Source organism: Carettochelys insculpta, chromosome 29 (assembly GCF_033958435.1).
Source record: "Carettochelys insculpta isolate YL-2023 chromosome 29, ASM3395843v1, whole genome shotgun sequence".
Lineage (NCBI taxonomy): Eukaryota > Metazoa > Chordata > Testudines > Carettochelyidae > Carettochelys > Carettochelys insculpta.
The window spans coordinates 525007-549257 of record NC_134165.1 but is presented as its reverse complement, the minus strand read 5'-3'; the positions used below and the strand labels follow the sequence as shown (position 1 = coordinate 549257).

Sequence of the window (24251 nt, the reverse complement as noted above, 5' to 3'; positions counted from 1 at the left end):
TTGCTGCGGCTGGGGGCTGCTTGCTCCTCCCGTCCCGCTCACTGTTGCTGCCGGCAGGGATCGGGTTGGAGAAACTTTCCTCCGTTTTTGCGCTGATGGAGTGAGGGAGGCAGCTTTTCTTCTAAGGGCCCCGGAGGGTCCCTCCTGCTGCGGCCGCTCCGGCACGTCTGGCTGGAGGGCCTTGTCAAGAAGCAGCAGTTTAATCCTCATCTCCCTGTCTCTCCGCCGACGGCGGTTGAGAGGAACTGGCGGGGACCGGATCGCGCACATGGCCAGGAGCGCGCCAGGGAGCGGCGCGCGCCGGCGCATGCGCGGTCCGGCAGAAACTGCTTGGAAGATCCGATCTGCGGCGCCGGCCAAGCCGTCACCTATTGTGGAGCACCCACGGGGACACTCGAAGAAGAAGTGCATTTACTATTCTGCTGAGGAATCAACATGTCTATAACAGTTTGGGCCCTACCAGGAAATCTGACCCAGCCCATTGTAAAGGAAAGGGTCTCCCAGACAAGTGCAAAGTGGAACTAAATGGAAGAATAGATGCCCGCCCTGGGGCACTGTCAGTGCCCCCAAAGTTGGAGAGTTAGAAAAAATAGGAAAGTTTTAAGTGTAAGTTGAACAACATTTGTGGTGTGAGCACATGTTGGTTTCTTGACAGCAGGGAAAAATTCTTTAGTTCTTACAGTGATGCACTCTGAGGTGACAAAGCAAAGAACAGCCACCCTGAGGGAAGGGGGAAGAGAGAGGAGAGTGAACTAGCTTTTCAATCAGTGTGGCTGGGGTCAGGTGGTGGTGGGAGGGAGCCTCAGAGCAATAGCAGAGACAGATGAACAAGGAAAGGAAGTGTCCTACATTCCTACCCTCCTGGGTAGAGAGGAGGCGGGAGCCAAAGTCCTGCAGTGGCAGCATTCTTGGGCAGGAAGGGCAGCTGTCCCCCTTTGACTCCTCCCAAATGACTCCCCTATCCAGCGGTCCTGCACCTGTATTAGGCCTCTCCCAGCCTCAGACCTCAGCCAAATGTCCATTTTGTCACCAGAATGCCTGGTCGAAAAGGGACCCTGAAAATTCTGCTTGGCACTGCTGACTGCACAGTGGAGGCCCAGGGCTAAGGCAGAGTCCCTATCTGACCTGGCTCTGTGTGGTTCCTGGAAGTGGCTGCCAGGTCCTGCGGCCTCTTGGCGCAGGGAGGTACTACACACAGTTCCCATTTGCTGGGAACTGTGACCAATGGGAGCTGTGGGAGCGGTGCATGTGGGTACAAGGGTAACACATGGAGCTGCACAGATCAGGTGGGCACAGGGACCTGGAAGCCAGAGTAAGTGCTCCTTGAACCCTTTCTTGCCCCCTGCCTGCCAACCCCCTGCCCCAGCCGTGTCCCCTCTTGCACCCTGAACATTTCATCCCCGGCCCCACCCCAAAGCCAGCACTCCCCAGCTGAAGCCCTCACCGTCTTCCTGCATTCAAGAAGGGTGGAGGGGCTTGGAGGTGGATCTAGACATGGGTGTTCGGGTTTGTGCGATTAGAAAATTGGTGACCCCAGACCAGCACTCTCCCAACCCTGTACCCCTAAACCAAGGAACCCAGCACAGAATGCAGCTCCTCCCAGCCAGAATGATTTACAGCGCAAGATGGCTCCAATCAGATCAGATAGTGCATATCAAAAATTAGCGGCAAAGTTTGTTATGGCAGATCTAAATGCTCCAGTCTGTCCTCCAAAGCTGCCAGCAGCTTTTGCACAGCTGGTGGCATCATGCATGGTACCCAGCCACCAAAACCGTACCGGGACATGGCAGGAGAGGCAGGCCCTGCAAGTTGTCTCTGGAACGTCCCCTCTTGCTCCAGTATAAACCTCCCAGGCAGTGACAGAGTATCAGAGACATTATTTCTGTGCAAGGAATGAACAAGGATCAAGTCTACAAGAGATCAGCGCATCTAAATCAAGGCAGCTGAAGTGCTATTTGGATTCAAAGAGCTGTTAAAGCAGTCAGACAGGCTCTGCAGCTGTGGAGCGAGTGCCACTGCAGACAGACTTCTGCAACCATGTTATTTTATGACACAGCCTTAAAGGGCTAAAATGTGATCTAAGTGCACCAGGCTAGAGGCCACAAGCTCTGAAGCAAAACTGCAGTTGGAATGAGAGAAAACCAGAGTCACCTCTCATGATAAAATCTCTCTCGAAGTCCATATTCTGCACCATGACAGTTTCTGGTAAAGACAGCTGCATTAAATCCCTGCCCTGCCAAAATCCCAGTTCAGCTAATTCAATGCACCCTCCTGAGAATATCCCCACATTAGCAATTGGCTGAAGCGTCTTCCTTCACTTCCTGCCCTGCCCTGTTCATCTATAGCTTTGCTACACCCTGTTAAACACTTTCCACCCCAGACAGCTGCACTGCTGGGCCAAGCATTAGCAGTTATAATCATTGCAATGCAGGAGCTGGGCTGGGCTGAGCCACGGGCCCAGGCCCACAGTGCGATTAAATTGATACTGTCCCTCCTGGCTCAGAAGCCCAAGCTGTCTTGTGCTCAGCCAGCAACCAAGATAGCTCAGCCTCTTACTGCTGAAGGACAGTCAGACAGGCCTGTTATGTTTGCACATCCCTGGGCTGGGCTGAGTCTCACAAACAGGACCCAGAAACCCCAATGCCCATCAGTGTGATGGGGTAGGGGATACCTGTGTGTGTGAGTGGCTCACAGAGGGTGTGGGTCTCCTGCTGGGGGTAACCTTGACAACCAGTATCAGAGGGGTAGCCGTGTTAGTCTGGATCTGTAACAGCAACGAAGGGTCCTGTGGCACCTTATAGACTAACAGAAAAGTTTTGAGCATGAGCTTTCGTGAGCACAGACTCACTTCATCAGATGCTGTCAGTCTATAAGGTGCCACAGGACCCTTTGTTGCTCTTGACGACCAGGTAACACTTTTGTACTGCAGACAAAGGAGGAGGTGGAGCCTGAGGGATCTGAATTGGAACTGGGAGTTGGGAAGCAGTTAGTCTGGGCTGGGAAAGAGAGAGAGAGAGACAAAGGAGGGGGCAAGGCCCTGGCTCCAGGGACCCCTCGGGGCCTCCTCTCCCCAACATGGATTGGACTGGCTGTCTCCGCCTACTGTAGTGACTCTTCTGTATAATGCTGTGCCCTGTCGGCTAATAAACCCACTGCTCTCCTGCTGAGTGAGAGTCACTCCTGCCTGCAGACGGGGTGCAGAGCTTGGGGGACCCCAAACCCCATCATAATCAGCAAATGTCTCTGCTAATCATAGCACATTGCTTAAGAACATCTCACTGGACACTCTGTCCCCCACAATGCTCACCTAGATGGAGAAGACGTAGGCCACAAGCACCCACAGCCTGGCAACCTAGACAGACGCCATAAGCTCAGGGGCTGGCAGGGCCACAGAACACTCTTGTGCATTGCTCTGTTCTCTGCTTGCTGTGCGGCACACAGAGCAGGTGAAGGCAGCAGGCTGCATTTGCAGCTTTATGGCTTGTTCGTGTTCTCCATGCAGCTTATCCAAGGAGCCACCAGCACTCTGTGGTGTAGGTGGGGGTCTTCGCCACACGCCTGCACTAGTGAATTTACAACATGCTCTGGGGGAGGAAAGTATCAATACTGCCATTTGTGTGGAGCATGGAGAGGAAGGGATGATTCATGCAGCCATGGCAGAGATGCCAACAGAACCAGGCATCCTGACTTCCTGCCTCCCATTCTAATCCCTGAGCCCCAGCCCCAGCCCCTTCCGGGAGCTGGCTCTCTCCCGGTGAGCAAGTGTGACAGAACTGAATTTTAACAGGGTTCTGACGGGGATTTATTTCCCCACCTCCCTGGCAGAAGGGCTGTGGGTTGGGCAGCTGCAGTGTGGCTCTGCGCTCTCAGCCCCAGTTTAATAACGGTGGTGACAGAGATGGATGGGATCTCCTGGAGCACAGCAACATGTCATCAGAGTACGCGGCACCCTAGCCAGGTCTGCATAACGAGTCACTCGGCATGCACTTCCCTCTACAGCAAGCACGCAGTGCAGCACGACTGGGGATAAGCAACAAGGGCGCAAAGTGGCTTCGACCCTTCACCTCCGAAATCTTGCTCAAACATTGGGGCTGAGATTTGTCCAGGTGTCACCAAAGCTTCCCATGTGATTAGAAGCCCCCATCCCTGGTGACCAGGGATACTTCACTGCTGCAGGTGACAAAGCCAGAACAGAATTATTGTCACAAAAATCTAAAAGGCAGAAAGCAAGGAGGGATACCTGGGATTAACCTCTCCTCTTCAGAGCCGCTGGGGCACAAGGAACTTCCAGGACTTCAAAGGGCAGGGGAAGTGCAGCTTAAGTGAAAAGGCCTGAACTCTGGCGGTCTATAACAACCAACTGGCACAGACAGGAACCTGCCTTGCACGTTCCTCCTAGGGATGTTAACTGGTTAACCTGGGGGCTGGCAACCAAAAGACCAAGAAGAGCCTTTTTTTTTTTTTTAATTTCGTAAAAAGTTCAATAATTCAAGAGCTGCAAAGGATGTGATTATGAGACTGTCCTTAATAAACAAAGTCAAACCATACTTTTCATAATCCATTTTAAGAACAGCGCGCGCACACACACACACCCCACAATGCACTGCAGTTGTGAAAGTGGGAGATAGCCAATAGTTCAAGATCACATATCATTTGCTATTTAGATAGGAGTTGTTCATTGCTAGGCTTTTAGATGTTCACTGAAATATCACAAATAATCAGGAGGTGTTTTTCTCCCCCTACTTAGCAATTATAGCATTGGGAGCCACGAAGAAGTCCTTAAAGAGCCATGTGCGGCTCCAGAGCCACAGGTTGCAGACCCGTGGGTTAACTGGTAAACCAGAGACTTACTGGCATGCTTACCACTTAGCTGGTTAAACCTGCCTTGCCAGCTCACTCCATCAGCAGCCAGCCACACTGGGCCAAAGCACCCCTCACTGCACAGAAGCCAGAGTGCCAGGACATAGGTTAAAATGATTCACCGATTAAGCGCTGTCATTTAATTGGTTAACCGTTTTAACATCCCTACCTCATCCATGGGGCCCTGATGGCAGAGAGGCGCGATGAAAACGCTCGTGAGATTAGCGACGCTGGCTTCCCTCTGTGCTCAGGTCTGTTTGCAGGAGAGGAGAGGTCACAAGGGTACCGAGAGCCTTTTGGTCCGTGTCTAGATTTCACCCTGGGGCTTAATGCTGCCCCTGGGAATACGAGCAGAGGGGCTCAGCTGAGAAGGACCACAGCAGAGGCACAGCCCAGCCATGCACAGGGCCTTCCGACTGTTTTCAGGCAGGCATGCATGCCATGTTCTATCCCCACTCCTCCCCCTCCCTCCCAGCACTGTCAGAGCGCAGGGCTGGTATTCGAATCAGGCTGGAAGGGAGCAGGGAAGAGTGTGGCTCCAGGAGGTGTTTGGGGGATGGGGACAGGCAGGGGGTCTGCCATCCACTGAAAATAGCTTCAGGAAGTAATTGCAAATCAGGGCATATTTATCCCAAAATAAAATCCTTTCAGCAGAACCCGACTGCATGCTAATGGAGGAGTCCTGCATGCCAGACGCAGCAGGAGTTCCAGGGCTTGAGTCACTGATGCAGGTGGGTTAATGCCAGCATGCAAGCTAATATGGCTCCCTGTGACTCAGACACAGGCTTGAGTCACCTCAGTCCTGTCCACAACAATGAACTGAGGAAGGAGAGTTTCACGTTCTCTCCCCCCAGTGCCACATCTAGAGCAAGGTTTCTACGGACAGTCGGACTCAAACTCAAAGAGAAAAGAGGCCCGCAGGCAGAGTCCCACCACCTCCGCCTGGTCAGAAGTTTCCATTCTCAGACGCTTCGGAACATGTTTTTGCATTGCAGCTAATGCCTCGGCACAGTCTCCATGGCAGGATGGTACCTCTGGCTATAAAGCGCCAGGCAATTCAACACCTCTGTTTTGGAGGCTGGGTCACTGAACACCGTTCTCCACATACACCTGAGATCCAGCTCAGTACATGAGGGCCCAGTCGGATGAACTCACAAGATTGGCAAGAGCAGTTCAGACCAGTAGATCATTTAGTCCTGTTTCCCACATGGCCATCACAGCCTGCAAGAAACTCTGTACTGGACAGTTAGAGAGTAACATGCCCAGAGGGGAAGGGTTTTTCCCCCTAGCAACCGCACGGGTGGTAGCTGCTAGTTTAGGCTCCTATCCCTTCTCGGTATGGGATGCAGGCTCTCGAGAAGGCACTATGGGGGAAGATACCCCATCATAATAAGCAGCTATCCACCTCCTTTAACTTTAACAACTTTAATAGCAAAATGTTTTTTTGGAATTCCTCTAAACTCAATATTTTGTGGTAGAGTTCCATAGGTCAATATCATGTTTCAAATTCTTTACCCGTTTGCAATCCAGTGCCTGTGTTTCATTAATTACCTCCTCACTCCAGTATTACTGAAAAGGGTTTCTAAAAAACTGGAAAAAAAAAAAAAAAAAAGACTCCCCTCATTAGGCCTGCCACTCCTGCCCCTTTTATTGGTGCACTTTCTAAAACTAAAGAGTCCTGATCTTTTCGGACTGCTACATTTCTGCTCCATCTTTTGAAAGTAGAGGACAGAGCTGAACAGAGACTATGCAATTCTGTTTTAATCCTTTTATACAATTGGAGATGAAAACTATGGCCAATTCCAGCTTCAGAAAGCATTTGGGTGCCACTACTTCAGCTAGTTCACCACATTCCAGAGGTATCTCCATTTCCCATTATCTACACTTGATCCTGCTTTTATGATACTGCAGTGGTTTGGGTTTTTTCCCCCCTTTTCTAAATTCTCACCTGAATGTCACCCCAGAAATGGGAGGGTTCCCCCCCCCCAATATGTTGCCATGGAGACTAACTTTTAACTGACATGCAAGAGCCTTCCATTTCCCCAGAATGGCCAGCAAGGGAAAGAACAGAGGCAGAAATGCAAGAAATATTCACTTTCAGATGCTTCTTGGTTTAGGTGATCATCTTAATTGGCTGGAGCTTTTGGGAGATGTTGCCTTTCCTCATTTCTAAACAAGATGGAAATTTTTAATTCACATCAAGGAGCCACTATCCATATTGGCTGGTCTGATATAAAGAAAACCTCTGTAGATTTGCAGAATGGAGACAAGTTGGGAAACAGTGACCGAAACGGACATTAGAGAGTCTGCTGTGCTCACACAGAGTAGTGTCTCACTTCATGATTCCAACAGAGCTATGGCCTGTGCAAAGCACTGCTCAACAAGTGGTACAATCTGTCCTCCCCCATTAGCTGGAGGCTAATGTTTGATTTTCTTTCAAGACCTGGAAAGAACAAATGAGAACTGTTTTGTTTAATATCACCGGCATTACATTTCCATTTTAAGACCAAACTGGCTAAAGCTGCCTTTACACATACTTCACAGGGAATTTAAAAAAAAATAAGACCAAAGGGATCTGTGAAATCCAGAGGGGAGAGGGAGAAATAATCAGTGCCAGAGCTTTGGAAATGTTCAACTGGGGAGGGCTTTATTTTCTGCTGAAGAGAACCAGAATTATACACAGTATCGGCACTGGACCGAAGCTAGGAACTTTATCTGGTGTGGTTTGGTTTTTACTAAACATAAGCGATGCAGTGTAACTGGAAACAGTGACTAACAGCAATTAACCCACAAGTGGAAAAAGAGAAGCTCTGAGTGCTCTCTCCACATTGAAAATCCACACTGTAGTTCCTCCTCTCCCATGACATTGCCATGCCTTAACAACGGAGTGATCTCACACTGGAATGGTTAACACACAGAATTCTACGTACCTCTATACAACTTGATTGGTGACTGATCTTCCTATACTGGGAACTACTGGCAATTAGTCACCCCCCCACACTTTGTTTATACTCATCACAAACCAAAAGGCATCTTCGAGTTTTAAGCCCATACAACAGAAGCAGAAAAGCCAGTTAATGCTGTCTGGTGGGATCAACAAACCACGATCTTCACTGAGCCAGATACATGAAGGGAAGTTACACGCAGGCAGCAGTGACAGGTCCCACCAGCATGGCATCTTAACATCAATTTATAATCAGGGGCTTTGATAGGTCTGTTCTACAAACAAACTGGGCTCCAGACCAAATGATGCTTATTCTAGATATTTTTTAAAGCAGTGCAGGGATGTAGGGGTGGGACAGAAATTTCATTCCATCTTAAACACCAGAGCTCACAAGTCTATTTTGCCACCATCAGTGCAGTTCTGTAATAAATACTCTATCTTTAATAAGGTGGGTGTGGGAAGCACTGAAGTGTGACCTTTAGCATTGACATGTCTCCTAAACTGAGGAATTGTCAATACAAAACTCAAGCGGCTGTGGCATGCCTGAGAATTTTAACATTCTCTGCTTATGAAAGACGTGACTGCCTGTTAGTTTGATTGCATTCTCATCCTTGGCTAACCATGCATCTCTACAGGTGGAAAACATTGTGTCAGGTGCCACAGAAGGTACTGAGAAATGAAATGAGTTTTTTTAAACTAGATATATGAAGTTCATTCAGGAGAGTGCAGGGTTGGAGTAGGGCTTTTTTTCCTTTCTTCCCCTCGCCCTTTCCTTTCTACATGTCACCAAGGCACTTCACTCCGTGCGTAGGATGATGTGGATCCCTGAATCTGTGAAAACTGGTCCGCTCATCTCACCAGCCCGCAGCGCAAATGAGGCATCTTCAAAAGGTTTCTGCATCTGACCTGCAGAAAGCAGCAAAGAGAAAGAGTTCAATTAATTCAGCAGAGAGTGGAAGACCTTTCTGAGCACACCAGCCTCAAATGAAGGCAGCCTCCAGGCAAGCAACGAAGCCACCAATTAATAGCTTGCAGGGGGTGTTTGTTTTCATCAGTTCCCAGCAGACACGCCACCAACACACACGACACAGATTCAGGGCTTTCGCTCACATCCCATAAACATCACTGCTGCTCGGAAAAGTGTTACGGCAAGCTGGGGAGTCAAAGGGCAGAGGAAATCTCCTCAGCAGATTTATTGCCACAAGCCAGTGTGAGCATTTCTGTTCCAGCTGCCCTTAAGGCAGAGGGAAGGGACAGAGGCAGTGTAGATTACAAGCAGCACTAAATAATTTACAAGATGCACCTGGGTAATGTCATGACCTAGACAGAGCTTGCTTAATGCTCCAGTCTCCATGTCACCAAGTTCCTGGTGGTTTATCAACAGAGACCTAGGAGAGCCACAAGCGAGGCTGGGATGGCCCCTGCACGAGGGATAACGAGCAGGCAGGCAGCCTACAGCAGTTCTGCAGTGGGCTACAAAGGTTCAATCAGAAGGATCTAAGACAAGGCAAGTGTTACCAGTTCAAGAGGGAAGAGGATTTTTGCCCAATTTACTGTGACATTTTGGAAGTTATAGCAGAGAAATGTTGAACCCCTGCTGAGATAACGAGGCTCCACTTTCTCAGTCTCACTTGCATACCAGATGCCTGCAAAAGGAAAAAGAGCCCCCGGTACATACAGACATTTCACTCCCTACACTTAGCACTGACTGGATTTGCAGTGTTTGCCTTGAGATGCCTGAAGAAGGATAGATCATCTGCTCACCAGGAACACAGCATAAGTCTCCTCTAAGTTTATGACCCCTGTCTCAGAGTTTCAAGACACTGCTGTAGCTTTGGACTCTGCAGCACATTAAGAGATGGCTACAGAAAGCATGACAGATGGAGCATCAGCAGGCTCTGTTTTTTCCTAAACAGACATTTCAGTGATATACTAATCTCTTTGGGAACTAAAGCATGCCTCCCTGCACAGGCCATACATCCTGGATGCGTTACACGGAGCTGAGGAGCTGCAGCAGAATTCATATATTTCACTTTAGGGTCTAAATCCATCCAGAGTTATTGCTCTAGCAAGGCAGCTGATGTTACGCAGGCTCAATTCCTCCTTTCAGGATCGGTCACAATAGCTTCAGCCTGATGTCTTACCATTAAAAAAAACCCACTGTTTTATTACTGAAGTGACTCAATACACAGGATTTCTCAGAATTCTGCTTCTCTCCTCAATCTAGCCTTTAGTTTGCTTCTCCTACCAATTAAACTTTCTGTCTCACTAACTCTTTTTCTAATGACATGTTCACACACAATTCAAAACAGCATTATCTCACCTAGAACTGCATACCAAAAGCCCTTCATCTTAGTTTTTAAGTTAATTCTGCTACAAGCAAAGGAGTCTTTACTTCAGAAGAGGAAACAGCTTCTGTGTGCAACACCAGAATAATTTTCCTTCAGCAGAATCAGTTACGTGCAGTTTCCCAAGAAGATAAATTGGAATGTTTTAGCAGTTTCACCTCTGAAGTAACCAGCATTCAACATTTCTAATAAATTATGTTTGCAGCCCCGTGACAGCAAGAGCCAAAGATGGAGACTTGAGTGCGGCATTTCAGGACTAGACCAGCCACTTGCACTTCTAGTGTCACCTAGTGGCGACAGAGTCTTGGAACATTTCTTTATTTTCTGCTTAAACCAGGAGAAATGTTCTCTGTGACTTACAGAACTACAATGAGCACCTCGAGTTTAATGGGTATTTCGTTATCTCAGAATCCATAAATGCCTGTGTTATGCAATAAAAAAATACATTTGCGGAAGCAGGAAAGTTCTCTCCCTTTGCACTGCGACTGGAGTGCTCCACGAGGTGTGCATGCAGACAGCACCTTTTATCACAGTGCCTGGTCTGCCTGCACCTTGTGCCACACACATCTGCATGCCTTGTAGTGAATCTATATGAATCTGTTTGGGTGACCAATCCTCCGTTCCTCTTCTGACAGAAAGCCCACGAAGGCAGCTCCAATGCAGAGGAGAGGAAGGAGGGCACTAAAGCACCCATCAGGAACACATCTCCAAGAACTCCAGTTACTGCACGAGGCAAGTAACTGCTCCTTCTTGGAGTATAACCCCTTGTGTGCACCATTTCAGGTGATGCCCCTGCAGTAACACTGTCAGGAAATGGGAGTTTTGGAAAAGAATCCAAGGCCAAAGAAAGAACTGTGCTGCCTACTGCTGCAATGGATCTTACGATGTTTGAAATGTGGAACAGTGGTTGGAAAATATGTACACTGAAAACCCTATTGCAGCCTTGCAGATTTCAGCGACTGGAACATCTCTGAGTAGAGCTACACAGAATGGAGTAGAGCATGCAGTCACATTGAGAACACGTATAGCCTCAGCAAAACTATAACTGGTAATAATACATCCAGAGATCAGTTTACAAAATCTCAGAGTGGAGACAGATGCTCCCTTAGACCTGCTTGCAATAGAAACAAATTGTTTTGGGGGTATTTCTGAATAGTTTCTTAACAGCGAATGCATAAAAAGTTGACTCTTCTGTAGACTGGTGGGGCTTGGAAAAAACAGAAGGTGTGTGGTTCAGTTGATATAAAATCAAAGACACCTTAAGAGCTCTGGATGAGGTGTTAAAGGTAAGTTGTTTTCCAGGGAGAAGGTAGAGGGAGGGTCTGTCATTAAAGCCCTGGACTGGACAAGCATTCATGCAGAAGCAGTGGCCACAAAGAAGGAGAAGGACATCTTCAGACTGACATAGCAGCAAGCACATAGTTCATGACACACAGGGTAGTTTTGTAACACAGTTAAGCATCAGGCTGGAATCCCAAAGCAGGGCAGGGACTCTAAACTTCAGAAAAAGATTCATAAGTCCTTTCAGGAATCTCGAAATGCTCAGGATGTGAAAATACCTAGAAACCTCTATTTGCATAGAAAGCTCTTAATACCACTAGGTGAACCTTGATGGCACTCATAGAACGTGTTTTGAGAACACTCTTGGGGCAGATGACAGGCTCAAGGGTACGACTTGGTAATAGTAGTGACTGTAACGGAAAATGGAAGAAATCTTTTGCGAGGACGAGCGTTAAATGGAAGCAGGCATCTTTGAGGTCAAGTTTTGCAAGCCAATCTCCTAGGGCTACCAGCCTGAATTTCAGATTCTTGACATGCTGTTTAATTGCCTGAGATCTAGCATTGGACTCTGACCCCCGTTTTTCTTGCATATCAGAAAATATTTTGAACAGAAACCTTTTCCACTGTGTTGAACTGAGACAGGCTCTATGGCCCCCCAGTCTCAGGAGCAATGACATCATCTTTGTCAGTAACTGCTGAATAGGAATGGGGAGGGGAATTGGATGGGCAGGGAGGGAGTAAATTAGATAGTTCAACATCTCATGATGCGTCTGATATCACAGCCACCCCTACATGATGAAATCTAGAGAGGCAGTATCTGAACTGACAAAAGGTGTTTGATTTGTGCAGTTGATTAGCCCTGGTCACTGGGTGTTCTGGACTCTTGAACAAACCACAAAAATGGGTGTCTGGATGATGTTGAAGGCTGAGATGAAATTCATTCATGGTAAGTGCTGACTTTCTTTGAAAACCTCATCCTCTGAGCCCCTGGTTCTTCTGGAAGCCTGGGGAAGGCAGAAAATTAATCAGATGGGATTCCTGTACCACACAAGACTTCCTTTTATTTGCAAGGGTTATATATTTTACATATCCTTAAGTTTTTCCCTAGTTGCTTAGGATGTGAAGGAAGTCATCTGTGGAATCTGCAAAAAGCTTCTGGCCACTGAAAAATTAATTCTTCACAGTCAATTCTACCTCACATGGAAACCTGGTCAACAACTGAAGCTTGCCTCATCAAAGCTGTGGTGGAAACAGAAGAGGATGCGGTGTCTGTCACACCTCACAAAACATGCAGTGAAACTTTTGCCACAAGGTGATCTGCTTTTAATATGGCCCTGAACATTCCCAGAGTTCTGTGTTAAATGATCAATAAAACCATTAAGCTTCTTATCATTCAGGTACACGCATTCTGACCTCAGGGCCTGGTAGCAAGCAACCTTCAAGTGTCATGCAGCTGATGAACAGCTTATATGACCAAACAAGTCCAGATACTTCTTGTCTTCTTAACAAGGGCCAGTCTTTTGGGTATACTGCCAGCCTCCACCACTGACTGCATCCACAGTCAGAGTTTGGTGCTGGATGACAAAATACAAACTCAGAATCGGGCCTCTTGAACAGGAGTGCATGGGCAGTCTTCGCTGGAGTTTGCCAGAGGGACTTGGCTAGCTACAGCACGGCTTCATTAATTGGCAGTACTGTTTGTGCTGAGGTAGAGGTATGTAATATGTGCCGGGTCTCTGATGGGAATCTTGGACTTCTTCCAGAGGAATATACCAGATGTCAGCAATAAGCTTCACTAGATCCTCGAGTTGTCTAACGTCATCAGCTAATGATGGTAATGGTTAGGTGAGCATCTCAGCTGGTGATGATTTTTTTTCAGATGTATAAGCAGGAAACCTCCTGGTCTGCCCCTGCCTTCTGCTCCTCAAATGTCTTTTCAGGCTCAGAACGGAGAGGGCAGATGGAAAGGTCTTCTGTGTTCTCTATGCAACTGAGTTGAGGTCCCTAACATTGCTGATGGTACTTGGCCTTACTGAGAACCACAGGTCAGTGACGGAGACAGTACGACATGGAGGAGACGAATCCAACACTAGTCATGGCAAGCACTGGGTCTGGTATCTTGCATCTGTTTCATGTGCAACAGGACATAACATCTCCTGAAATACATTGGAGTTCCTTCAACAGAAGGCTCGAAGTCTGAGCCAGAATGTTCCTTCACACATTCTATTGGAGGTGACACGCTGTCCTCGTGGATACCCAAAAGACAGATATATAGGCCTCCCAGAAACATTAGCAGTCAGTGGCCCAGCCATCCAGAGGTTTCAAGGAATGGAAACCCTGGCTCATTCAGTACCAAAACTCCTGCAGTACAGGAAGCCCAACAGAATTCAAGAGCCTCACCAATGATGTTGAAGAGGCTGTTGTGTGGAGCATGGAAGTTTGTACTGAGTAGCATAAAGGACTCCATTGAAGCTGGTCTCTTGGTAGTAGAAGTTTTCGTTATCAAGCCGTTACCACTGAGGCACTGAACTTAGTCTTAATGTGCTTCATGGTATCTGAATTACTTGAAGTCTCACTAGCATTCTTCATGGAGCCTGAAGTTTCCAGTGATTGGATCTTCTTTTATGAGGGATTTTGTTTTTCTCCTTTATTGGATTGGGATGCTCTTGGTCAGCATTCCCTGTAAGCCGTGTGCTTGTGCAGCCACTCAGGAGAGATTCAAATGCCGCTCACCCAGTGTTTTGATTGGTGGGACACAAATTTATTCCACACACAGATGGAAAAAATCCACAGACAGATGGCAAAGATTGGCGGGAACATCGCTCTTGGTATCAGCAATGTAGTTATAAGTACGTCAACCAATGGAGACTGGGGTTTTGATGCCATCTTCCCCTTGGAAGGTCTCAGTGATAGTGATCTGGATGATGACGGGACACTGATAGACATGGAAGCCCTGTAAAGCAACCTTCCTGTGCCTGGGTCTGCATCACGTAATGAGGCTTTCCCTATCATTAAGAGTCTGCTTACGTTTCCTGTTCTTACAGAATTTTACCTTAAAAGATAATATTTTATGGGTGCTGGTAAAGTGGTGTGCGTGTGTATGTGTGTGCATCCCCAGCAATTAATGCAGTGAGGGTGCCCATCACCAATAGCTATTACCTTTTCACAAGAGAAGCACCTCTTAAATCATAGAGAGTGGCACCTCCAATGGAAGACAAAGTTGTTCAAACCCACTCACTAGGGGAAAAAAGTATTATTTTTTTCAAAAGAAAAGGGGGAACTGAAAAGAAATTCCAACTATACAGTACTAAACCTATTAATGCAAAGCACTAAGTAGGTTGCTAGAACACTAATAAGATGGAAAACAGGAACATCCTAAAACAACCAGAAGTTCTGTGGCACCTTATAGACTAACAGATATTTTAGAGCATAAGGTTTCATGGGCAAAGACCTGCTTTGTCAAATGCATGACTGGGGGGTACCAGAGGAGGGTCTCAATTTACAGGCTCATGGAAAGGAGGGAGTCCCAATCAAGAGGAGGGCCAGAATTGACAAGGTCAGTTCAGTCACAGAGGATGTGTCCATCGCATACAGACCCCAGCTAAAACCTCTCCAGCGCATCACCAGTGATCTACAACCCATCCTGAACAATCATCCTTCACTTGGCTACCCCTCTGATACAGGTACACCCTAGAACTCCATCTCTGGCCAACAGCAGCTGAGAAGGAACTGAGGGTAGCTCACCCACACAGCTTTATATAGTGTTGGTACAAGGATTTATAGAGCACATACTCCAGCAGAAGAGGCATTGATACCAAAAATCTTCTACCAAAGGCATGGAGCACGTGTGCCTGAAGTGGCATACCCACAAGAACAATATTTGAAGACAAATTACTCATTTAACTGTAATACAAGTTAGATTTGTATGTGGACATAAAACACAAAGGCAACTAAAAGTATATATTGCTGCAAATCCTGAAGACAAAGTTTTTGCTGCCAAAGTCCATGGCAGTAGGTCAGTTCTGACCACTTCAATACTTTCTTGATTGTAACACAACTATGGAGACTGCCCTGTGTACGGTGTATTCTCTAATAGACCTTTGCAGTGGTGTGCCTCAGAACAGATTTCTGTTGCAAAATGTGTACTTAAAATGTTCAGAAACTTGTCTTAATACTTACTTCTTATCCTGCTATCCCCAAAGGAGGTCTTAAAAAAATGTGATCTTTCCAAAGACAGAGACATGGGATTCCACCTCCCTGTTTCCACTGTAGGCAATTCTCACTAGATTTCTTCCCGTGGGGTCTATTAAGTTTGTAACTTTGGAACACATACTTTAAAGCCAAAGACAGAAAATGCTGTATTTGCCAGCTCAGGCTATAAATATGGGCACTTCTCTTATGTGCCCCTGGCATTGAAGTGTTTTTTTCTCTTAATACATTGTTGACAGGCTCTCGTTTTGAACTGCGTCCTACTCAGAGGAAACTGAATGCATAAGCAATTCCAAACAAAATTAAAAGTGAAGTAATCATATGACAAATCTCAGATGTTTCTATTTCACTTGTAAATTTCAAAGGACCTTTCTTATGTCAAGTGTCTTAACAATTCTCCTATTAATAAGTGAACTCAGAGCAGCTTTCTGTATTTACTCCCTCTGCACACAGATTAATAATGCTGAAATGAATTCCCTCACCAGCAGCGTTATTTTCAGGTTTAAGCAAATTGCACCCATTTCCCCAATTTGCTATACCCATGCCTCCCCACACACGCTTTAAGGTCAGCACTTAATTATCTGTCTAGTTTGTCATTAGTTCTATTCACTCATTTCCTCATTGTTCATGGTTTCTTACACTAAACCTTTGATTCCCATTCAGCTTGGCTGGAGAAAAAAACATTGCCCTGAAAGACACAGCCAGTTTCGTAAGGAACGTTTCTGTAACATTCTCCTTGTAGGATAATATCAGAGCTGTATTCCTACCTGGCTTAACATCTATGCAGCAAACTACATTTCATGTTCAGCAAGCTCTCCTAGCACATCAATTCATGCGGGGTGGGGGGGAAGGTTATTACAGTAAACTTTTTTATATCTGGGAGCCCCAGGACCCAGGAGGTTACCAGATATTTAAATATTCTGGATAATAGAGAAGTATATCTAGCAACGCATAACACTACAGAACAAGATCAGATATTAACAAAACTGTATGCAGAGTACTTTATTTACCAACAGTTGCACTGTACACTGTAAACTTATACTGCATAATCTGTATTTATTTGTATTTACTTTCACTATGGTGTATTTATATAAAACACAACTGATATTTATTTCTCGTTATAATTCTGGTTATTTGAGACTTCTGGATAATAGAATGCTGGATATGAAAGAGGTTTCTGTAATCCCCCCCAGCTGATGAATTTCAATGTCAGTCAGTGCTCACAGTATTGAATTCATGTCACCTACCTCTCCCAAAAGCACCCAGGTCTCCTCCTGCCTTTGCTGAGCTGCAGTCACTAAACTGGGACGCAAGGGATTCAAAATCCTCCTCTCCAGATTTAATCTTCTGGATGTACCCTGTTGACACACAATAGTTCACAGTCAAAAGTGAGCACCACGTCGGAGAACATGCTAAAGAGTGGGGAGAGGAAAATGTCATAATGAACATGGTTAATTATGCAGGTGTGTTTCAAGGGACCTGTTTTGCCATTGTATCATTCCAGAGAGGCAGCACAGTCTTACCACCCCCTAATGGCACGTATAAGCCATTGCATAAGGTCCATAAGCCCAAGAAACTAGCACAGCACGTCAAGAGCTTGCTTAAAGTGTTCTTTCTGCCAGATGCGAGTGGTCTTTTGCTGCACTGTATCCTGGGAGTGTGAGCATGACTGCCACTTTCACCACACCTATGCTACTGTCATATGCTAAGGCACTGCTCTCTCATGATAGCACCACTGGACAGAGGCTTCCAACAGCGACAGAAGGGATTTTCCATCACTGTAAAAACTTCGCCTGCCTAAGCAACGACACTCTTCCATTCACCGCCATGCGTTCGCATTACCAAGTTGTTAGTCATGCAGTTATCATTTTGCGCTTTTCTACAAGCTCAGATGCTCTCATATTTGACTGCTGTGTGCTGCTGTGTGTGTGTGTGCCAGAGAAGAATGGATGACGATCGCTTATACAAGATGAGTAACAATGGGGAAACAGCTCACATGAAGCCTTAACCCCACTCACTATAGACATAGCAGGGTCTAGAAGCTCCAAGTACTGGTTCCCATAGAACCCGCACCTTGCAGGAATTCCCGCCTCAGAATCTTTTCACCAGCTAAGCTTAAGACAACCCATCCCACAACTACTCTGCCTATCAGAAGTGAGGTCTTCCAACCCCCTGACATGTAACTCAAGTCAAAACCTAAACCTTCCCCCCACCCCAACACCCAGAAGCACTTCTTATCGAAGGCTATTTCCAGGCACCTTTTCATCTTTCCTGTGCATCCTAAGTCACTTCATCACTCGTTGCTGAAAAGTGGGGTGAGGAGGAAGGGATGGCTGAAAGGCAGAAATTCACCAACCACAAGACAAGAACGTAATGCTTAAATTTTTAGACACTTACTCTTTGGAAAAGGCCAGATACAGCCAATTTCAGCCACATAGGTGGAAGATGCTGAACATATCCAAAAATGGGGTTTAAATGGAAATACTCAGAGCCTTCACTGGAAACTGTGTTTTTCAGCTCAGTAATTACAGCCCAAGATGACTAGCACATATACTACTCTATCCCTGTATCTGTTGAGCAGGAAACAGGCTAACTCACCTCAGCCATTCTACAATATTTATATTTGAGAGGTGTGGGTGTGTGTGGAACGGACCATTTAACCACTTGGGCATTGAAAGTATTTAATCAAAGACAAGCAAACCAGTGTCACAGCAAGTATCAGAATTATGCCGTGATAGGAAGTCCGTGGCAGGGTGGATTGATTTAAATCACATTTCCCATTGATTATACTTCACGTTTCTTAAACAATGGTGCAACTCTGATCACTAAAACATGTTAAGTTACAACCCAGTACAGCATTTTACAGTGCTTGAGGATATACTTTAAAAATTGCACAAAATAAACTAATAAAGTTAGAAAAGTACATATTACTCTCTTCCTTAGTTCCCCCTAACCTGCACAGCCTCCTGTTAAACTCCACACAAGAGCTATTATGTCCCACACAGGGGCTCAGGGCTGCACAAGGAAAGATGCCTCTCCCCAAGCTGTGAAGCTGCTGGGACTGGCGGGGAGGTGCCCTTCCCTGCCAACCCCAGCAGAGAGCAGCCACAGCCAGTGGAGGGTGCCTCTCCCCACCAGTCTGAATACGGAGTAGCTCAGGCAAGCCCAAGTCTCAACCCCCGACCCAGCCTTGAGCCCTCTCCACTCTGTGCACTGAGTTCTATCATGCACCCCAAAGCCCTCACCCCTAGCTCAGAACCTGTGCCCCCTCCTGCACCCCAAATCTCCCAGGTCTAGCTCCACCACAGAGTCTGCACCCAAGCTATGGCCCTTGCATCCCAACCTTGAGTCCCTCAACTCGAGCCACACCCTAGAGCCCACACACTTAACCAGCGTCATCACACTCTGGGCACCCCAACCTCTGCCATAGGCCTGAGCCCCCTTCCACATTCAAAACCCCTTGCCCCATCCCTACAACTGAATTTTGTTGTGTGGATCAATAGGAAGATGATGTATTGCATATCACCTCCACACTTGTGCAATTAAAAAAAATAATACTGTTCAGAGGTGGAAAAAATTAGAGGGAATACTGCTCTTTGCACCTGTGTTAAGCTTCAGATGCAGTAGCAGTTCCTTCAAAAATGGTACAAACTACTACTACTACTACCACCACCACCACACACACAAATATTCTATTAAACTAAATAGTAACTATTACCCAAGTAGTCCTGTAGCACTTTAGAAGACCTAATAATTTATTTTGTCAGGTGATGAGCTTTTGAGACAGACCCACTTCTTCAGATCTATAGCCTTACCAGAACAGACTCAATATATCAAGCACAAAGGTCCAAAAATTATCAATGTTGACAAATCAGAAAAACTGATGAAAAGTGATGAATTTTTCTGATGTGTCAACCTTGATAAATATTTTTGGACCTCTGTGCCTTATATATTGAGTCTATTCAGGTAAGACTATAGATCTGAAGAAGTGTGTCTGTCCCTCGAAAGCTCATCGCCTAATAAATTATTTTGTTAGGTCTTTAAAGTGGTACAGGACTGCTTTTTTGTTTTGATAGAAAACAGACTACCAAAGCTCTCTCCATTACCTAAGTTTCACATTTGCAATTGCAGCAGTCACCTGACTTGCTAGTTGATGGCGAATCCCTAAACTTTTTTTTTTTAAATTTTCAAATTAAACAATTCTAACTGCCATCACAATACTAAAAATACAGTGTCATTAAAACTTCTACAGCTAGCTCACCTGCTACACTCCCACTGTCACTTTGATTCACAAACAAACATGAACTTTCCTACTTTTTCAACTCCCAGATGATATCTTAGCTTTGAGTGAATAAGGCCAAACAATGAAAATATTCTCTGCGCCTGCAGAGGAAGCTACTGTTGTGAGAAGTTGGCTTTGCAACTGAAGGAACTCTGTTTCAAGATGCATGGCTAATGATTTCCAGAAATTCAAGGGAATGACTTTATTTGTATTATCAGTAAACATGGACTGATTAAACAGTTTTGGCTTCAGCCCTGAAATGTATTATGATTCGCATATCCCAGGGATGATTTTGAGATGCCCATGATGGCAGCATCTTCTCCAGAAGCTAGGCCGCAGTTTTATAACTGAGGTGGAGAAAGCACATAAGAAAATGCAGTGGGGTTGATGCTTAACCCATTTCGATCTATGTGGCCTGCAGTTAGGTCTCTGATGAAGTATCTCTCATCAACGTCTCTTGAAATGTCTTCCAAATTTTGACAGCAATCGCTGATGTTTAAGGCTAGGTATATAGCTTTCAGCATATTGAGAATATCTTCTACATTCCTTTTTAATCCAGTGTTAGATACTTTCAATGAGATACTTCCATCTATTTAATCACGGTTTTCTTCACAAAGAAATGAGATGAGACTTATAAACTGTTCAAAAGAATTGACCATAGAATTCCATCGCATATCTTCCAGAAGAATTAGTTTGGATGCTTCTGCTCTCTTCAGTGAAGCAAAATGGTTGTTACAGAAGTATTTTGCAACTTCATCAGGAATAAAAGAAAACACTGAAGACACACTTAAGTCTTTGGCTAAAAGAGGCACTAAATGCGCACTGCAGCCATATGTTACTAAGGAACATATTTCCAATTCTAAGTATCTTCTCATCTTTGGGACATTTACAGTGGTCTGTGTCAAAACGATACATGTGACAGTGGGATTTTTGTGCACGGTTTATCACAACTTCCCCCCCCGCATCAAAGCTTAACCTGCCAAGTTTCCCCGTAGTATTTCTTCCACACTGTTCAAGTTCCTCCTAGAGAAGATTAAAAGAATTGGATTTGTTTACTTTGAAAAAGAGAAGGCTGAAAGAGGATATGATGGCAGCTTTCAAGTATCTAAAAAGAATGTTACAAAGAGGAGGTACAAAAATTATTCTCATTAGCCTCTGAAAATAGGACAAGAAACAATGAGCTTAAATTGCAGCAAAGAAGGTGTACATTGTACACTAGCAAAAATTTCTCAGCTGTCAGGGTGGTTATTTACCAGTATAGATTGTCGAGAGTGGGTTGTAGATTCTTGATCACTGGAGATATTTAAGAACAGTTTAGACAAACAGATAGTGCTTGGTCCTGCCATGAGGGCCCGAGGACTGGACTTGACCTGACTTCCTGAGGTCCCTTCCAGTTCTAGTATTCTGTGATTCATACTCTGTATCTAGCAACCTCCCAATGTCTGCTCTACCAGGTGGACTGTAGCCTAGTCACTAGGATTAAACCATGTCAAAAAAGTGTTTATTGTAAATGCAAAAAGGAGAATTTGTGACATAAGTGAACCAAATGACCTATGAGACCTTAATGGCTGGTCCTTATTACAAACCCATCTATTGTGGTTATTTTACTGGATGATTGAAATCTTTTGCTTGATAATACTTTGTTATCAAATACATTTAGTTGCAGCACTGCTGCAACAAGTACTGACACATGACTCTGAAGTTGTTGCAGCTAAGCAGTCAGAACGGAACAGTCAAATCCTCTTATACTTAAAAGGGACCCCAAAACAAAATTCAGAAATAACTGAATACTAGAATGAGAATAACTATTCAAAATTATTCTTCCCTCGTGCCCCCTACCACCCCAGTAAGGGCACAGACCCAATTCCAAATTACCTAAGACTGAAAGCACTTAGAGAATACTTAATTTTGGAGTAAGCCCCATTGAACTCACTGGTACTTTTCTCTTAAAGCAAACAAAAACAAAAACAAAGTTTAGGATGGGGTTCCCTTGAAAAATTGGATTAGGCTGAAGTAAAATAGGGAAGAGATTTATGGCATCAACATTGTGGCCACAATCTTCCCAAATAAGGGACATTACGTAATATAAAAGAAGAAAGTGATATTCAGAGAATGTCTCTCTGCAGCTTTCTGTACTGCATGCTTAGGAGATTCTCAATCTAGTTAGCTAATTAAACAAGCCATAAGGATTAGCTAAGCTAAAAAAATTTTTTTTCTAGGAATCTTCAACACAGCAAACAGCTTGGGAATTTACTCGTTAAATTGCACGTTTACTAAAAGACAGAGAATCTTAAATAATTCACACAGCAATGCATCATTCTTCAAGTTACTAACCAGTTGATCCACATTGTTCTGTAACACGTCCACATGTTCATCCACATTGTTTTCTTCTGCTAAGCAGTTTTCCTTACGATGTTTCATTCTTGCAACTAGGCCCTGCATCTCCCCCATTCACTGTTTACACTTGATATATTTTCCTTCACCCAAAAGGAAAAATATTTTCCAAAGTATTCCCAGAAAGGGTCTGTTTCATGCCCAGAAGCTGTGACAGATTTGCTATGGCAAAAGGGTGGGGAAATATAGTAAGATGTGTGCACTGAATAATGTTTTCCCTTTTTCTTTCCAGTACACTCCACTATTCCTTTCTATGTATTGTTTCCATCTTTAAGATAGTGTCTTAACTAAACTCCTCTGCTTTGCTTGGCCCAGCTCCACCACCACATGAGCACAGAACAAAAACAATCCTACCCAACCTGTATCTTTCTTTACATGTAACTTTAGCCTGATGAGAAACAAACTGAAAACTCAGAATTTTAAGAAGCTAGTCTGTCCAGCCTAGCTACCTGATCTCAAATCATTAAATAACTGCAACTGTTAAGGGTAGATTTAGCATATGATGATGAGAATTAATTGTAACGTGATACTTTTAAATTAGAATTTAGTATTTTATTGATTATTTTTAATTAAATCATCATTGATATTTATTCACCCTGGTTCTTGGTGGCTTATGGAGATCAGTTCGGCTTTGGAGTAAAGCACTATGCAGGATTTGGAGTTTAAAAAAAATGTGATAAGTTCATGGAGGATAGGTCCATCAATAGCTGTTAGCCAAGATGGTCAGGGATACTACAGCATACTCCAGGTGCCCCTAGCTTGTGACAGCCAAAACCTGGGAATAGAGACAAGGAGAACAGGCCACTCTAATTGCTTGTTCTATTCATTCCTTCTGTGGCACCTGGCATCGGCCACTGTTGGATGACAGGATTCTGGTTTAGCAGGACCATTAGTTCTTCCCTCTGCTACCTAAGACTCGGAAGTTAAACTGCTAGCATTTGTTTCAGTGTTTTAGTTTTACTGGAATTAGAGCCATTAGATGGAGAAATTCTCTCTCAAGCCCAGTCTAGTATTTCCCTCCAACCCAAGCAGAGAGCATTCCCTGCACTGTATGCTTCCCAGCTCCTGTAGAGGTTTCACAGACTCAAAGAAATAGGCTGCCACCATTTCTGCTGGGAAGACCAGTGCACAAGATGACAGAAGGATGGTTAAGATTCAACTGTTTGCTCTTCTTCAGGCTCCCTGCATGACCTGGCCCAACTGTCCAAAGGTATTTAGATATGTAAGTTGCACTGCCCTCCTTCTTGGGGGCTTGCAAGTAGTAAAGCTTACAAGGTGCTCAAAGACTCTGGATGGGTGGGGGGGGTCCATACAAGTACCACAATGAGAATACATACACCTCAGCCATTACAAAACACCAACTCCTTTTCCTTTGGTATCCTGTACCCGCCCAGTCAGTTTCTGTCTCCCTTCCACATTTACATCCTTCAAATAAGTGTTACAGCCACCCTGGTTGTGATTTGGTCACAGTACTATAAGTATATGCTATTTTTAGACAATGATCTAAACTTAAACAGCAGCACTATTAACAGATGAGTATTTGTTACAATAGCAACTAGAACACTAAATCAGGGCCCTCTTCAGCTAGCAACTGTACCACATAGTGAGTGAAGCCCTGCGCCAAAGAGCTTACAGTCTGTACAGACAAAAGAGCATGAGGCGGAGTCAGAGGGTAAACTGAATTGACCAAGGTCAGAAAAAAAATCAGTGGCAGAGCAGGGTTCTAGTTCTCCCAAGACTAATTTTCCCTGCATGCCTCTTCTGAGGCACACTGTAGGTGTACATCTCTCAAAGGTGGTGTTACAACCTATTTAAGTTCAAGTGTAGTCTGGGGAGCATGCCAGTGCCCCAAACAAAGGTCAGGGAGAGCATCTGAAGTGTCTTTCAAAGTCAGTCAAGCTTTGTTGCTCTCCTGATGCCCAGTCTTCCATCT

The 24251-nt window shown here is 45.1% G+C and overlaps 1 protein-coding gene across 1 annotated transcript in view; it reads right to left on the bottom strand.

The window, feature by feature from the left end:
• Positions 1–7480: 7480 nt before the first annotated feature.
• The window catches only part of PIN1 (peptidylprolyl cis/trans isomerase, NIMA-interacting 1), a 29083-nt gene continuing 12312 nt past the window's right edge, over positions 7481–24251 (bottom strand). The window contains exons 3-4 of the mRNA XM_074980153.1: positions 16890–17000; positions 7481–8710 (exon numbers count right to left, since the gene is read on the bottom strand). Coding sequence (XP_074836254.1) covers positions 8601–8710; positions 16890–17000 — 221 coding nt within the window. The 3' untranslated portion in view covers positions 7481–8600. The remainder of the gene's footprint in view (positions 8711–16889; positions 17001–24251) is intronic.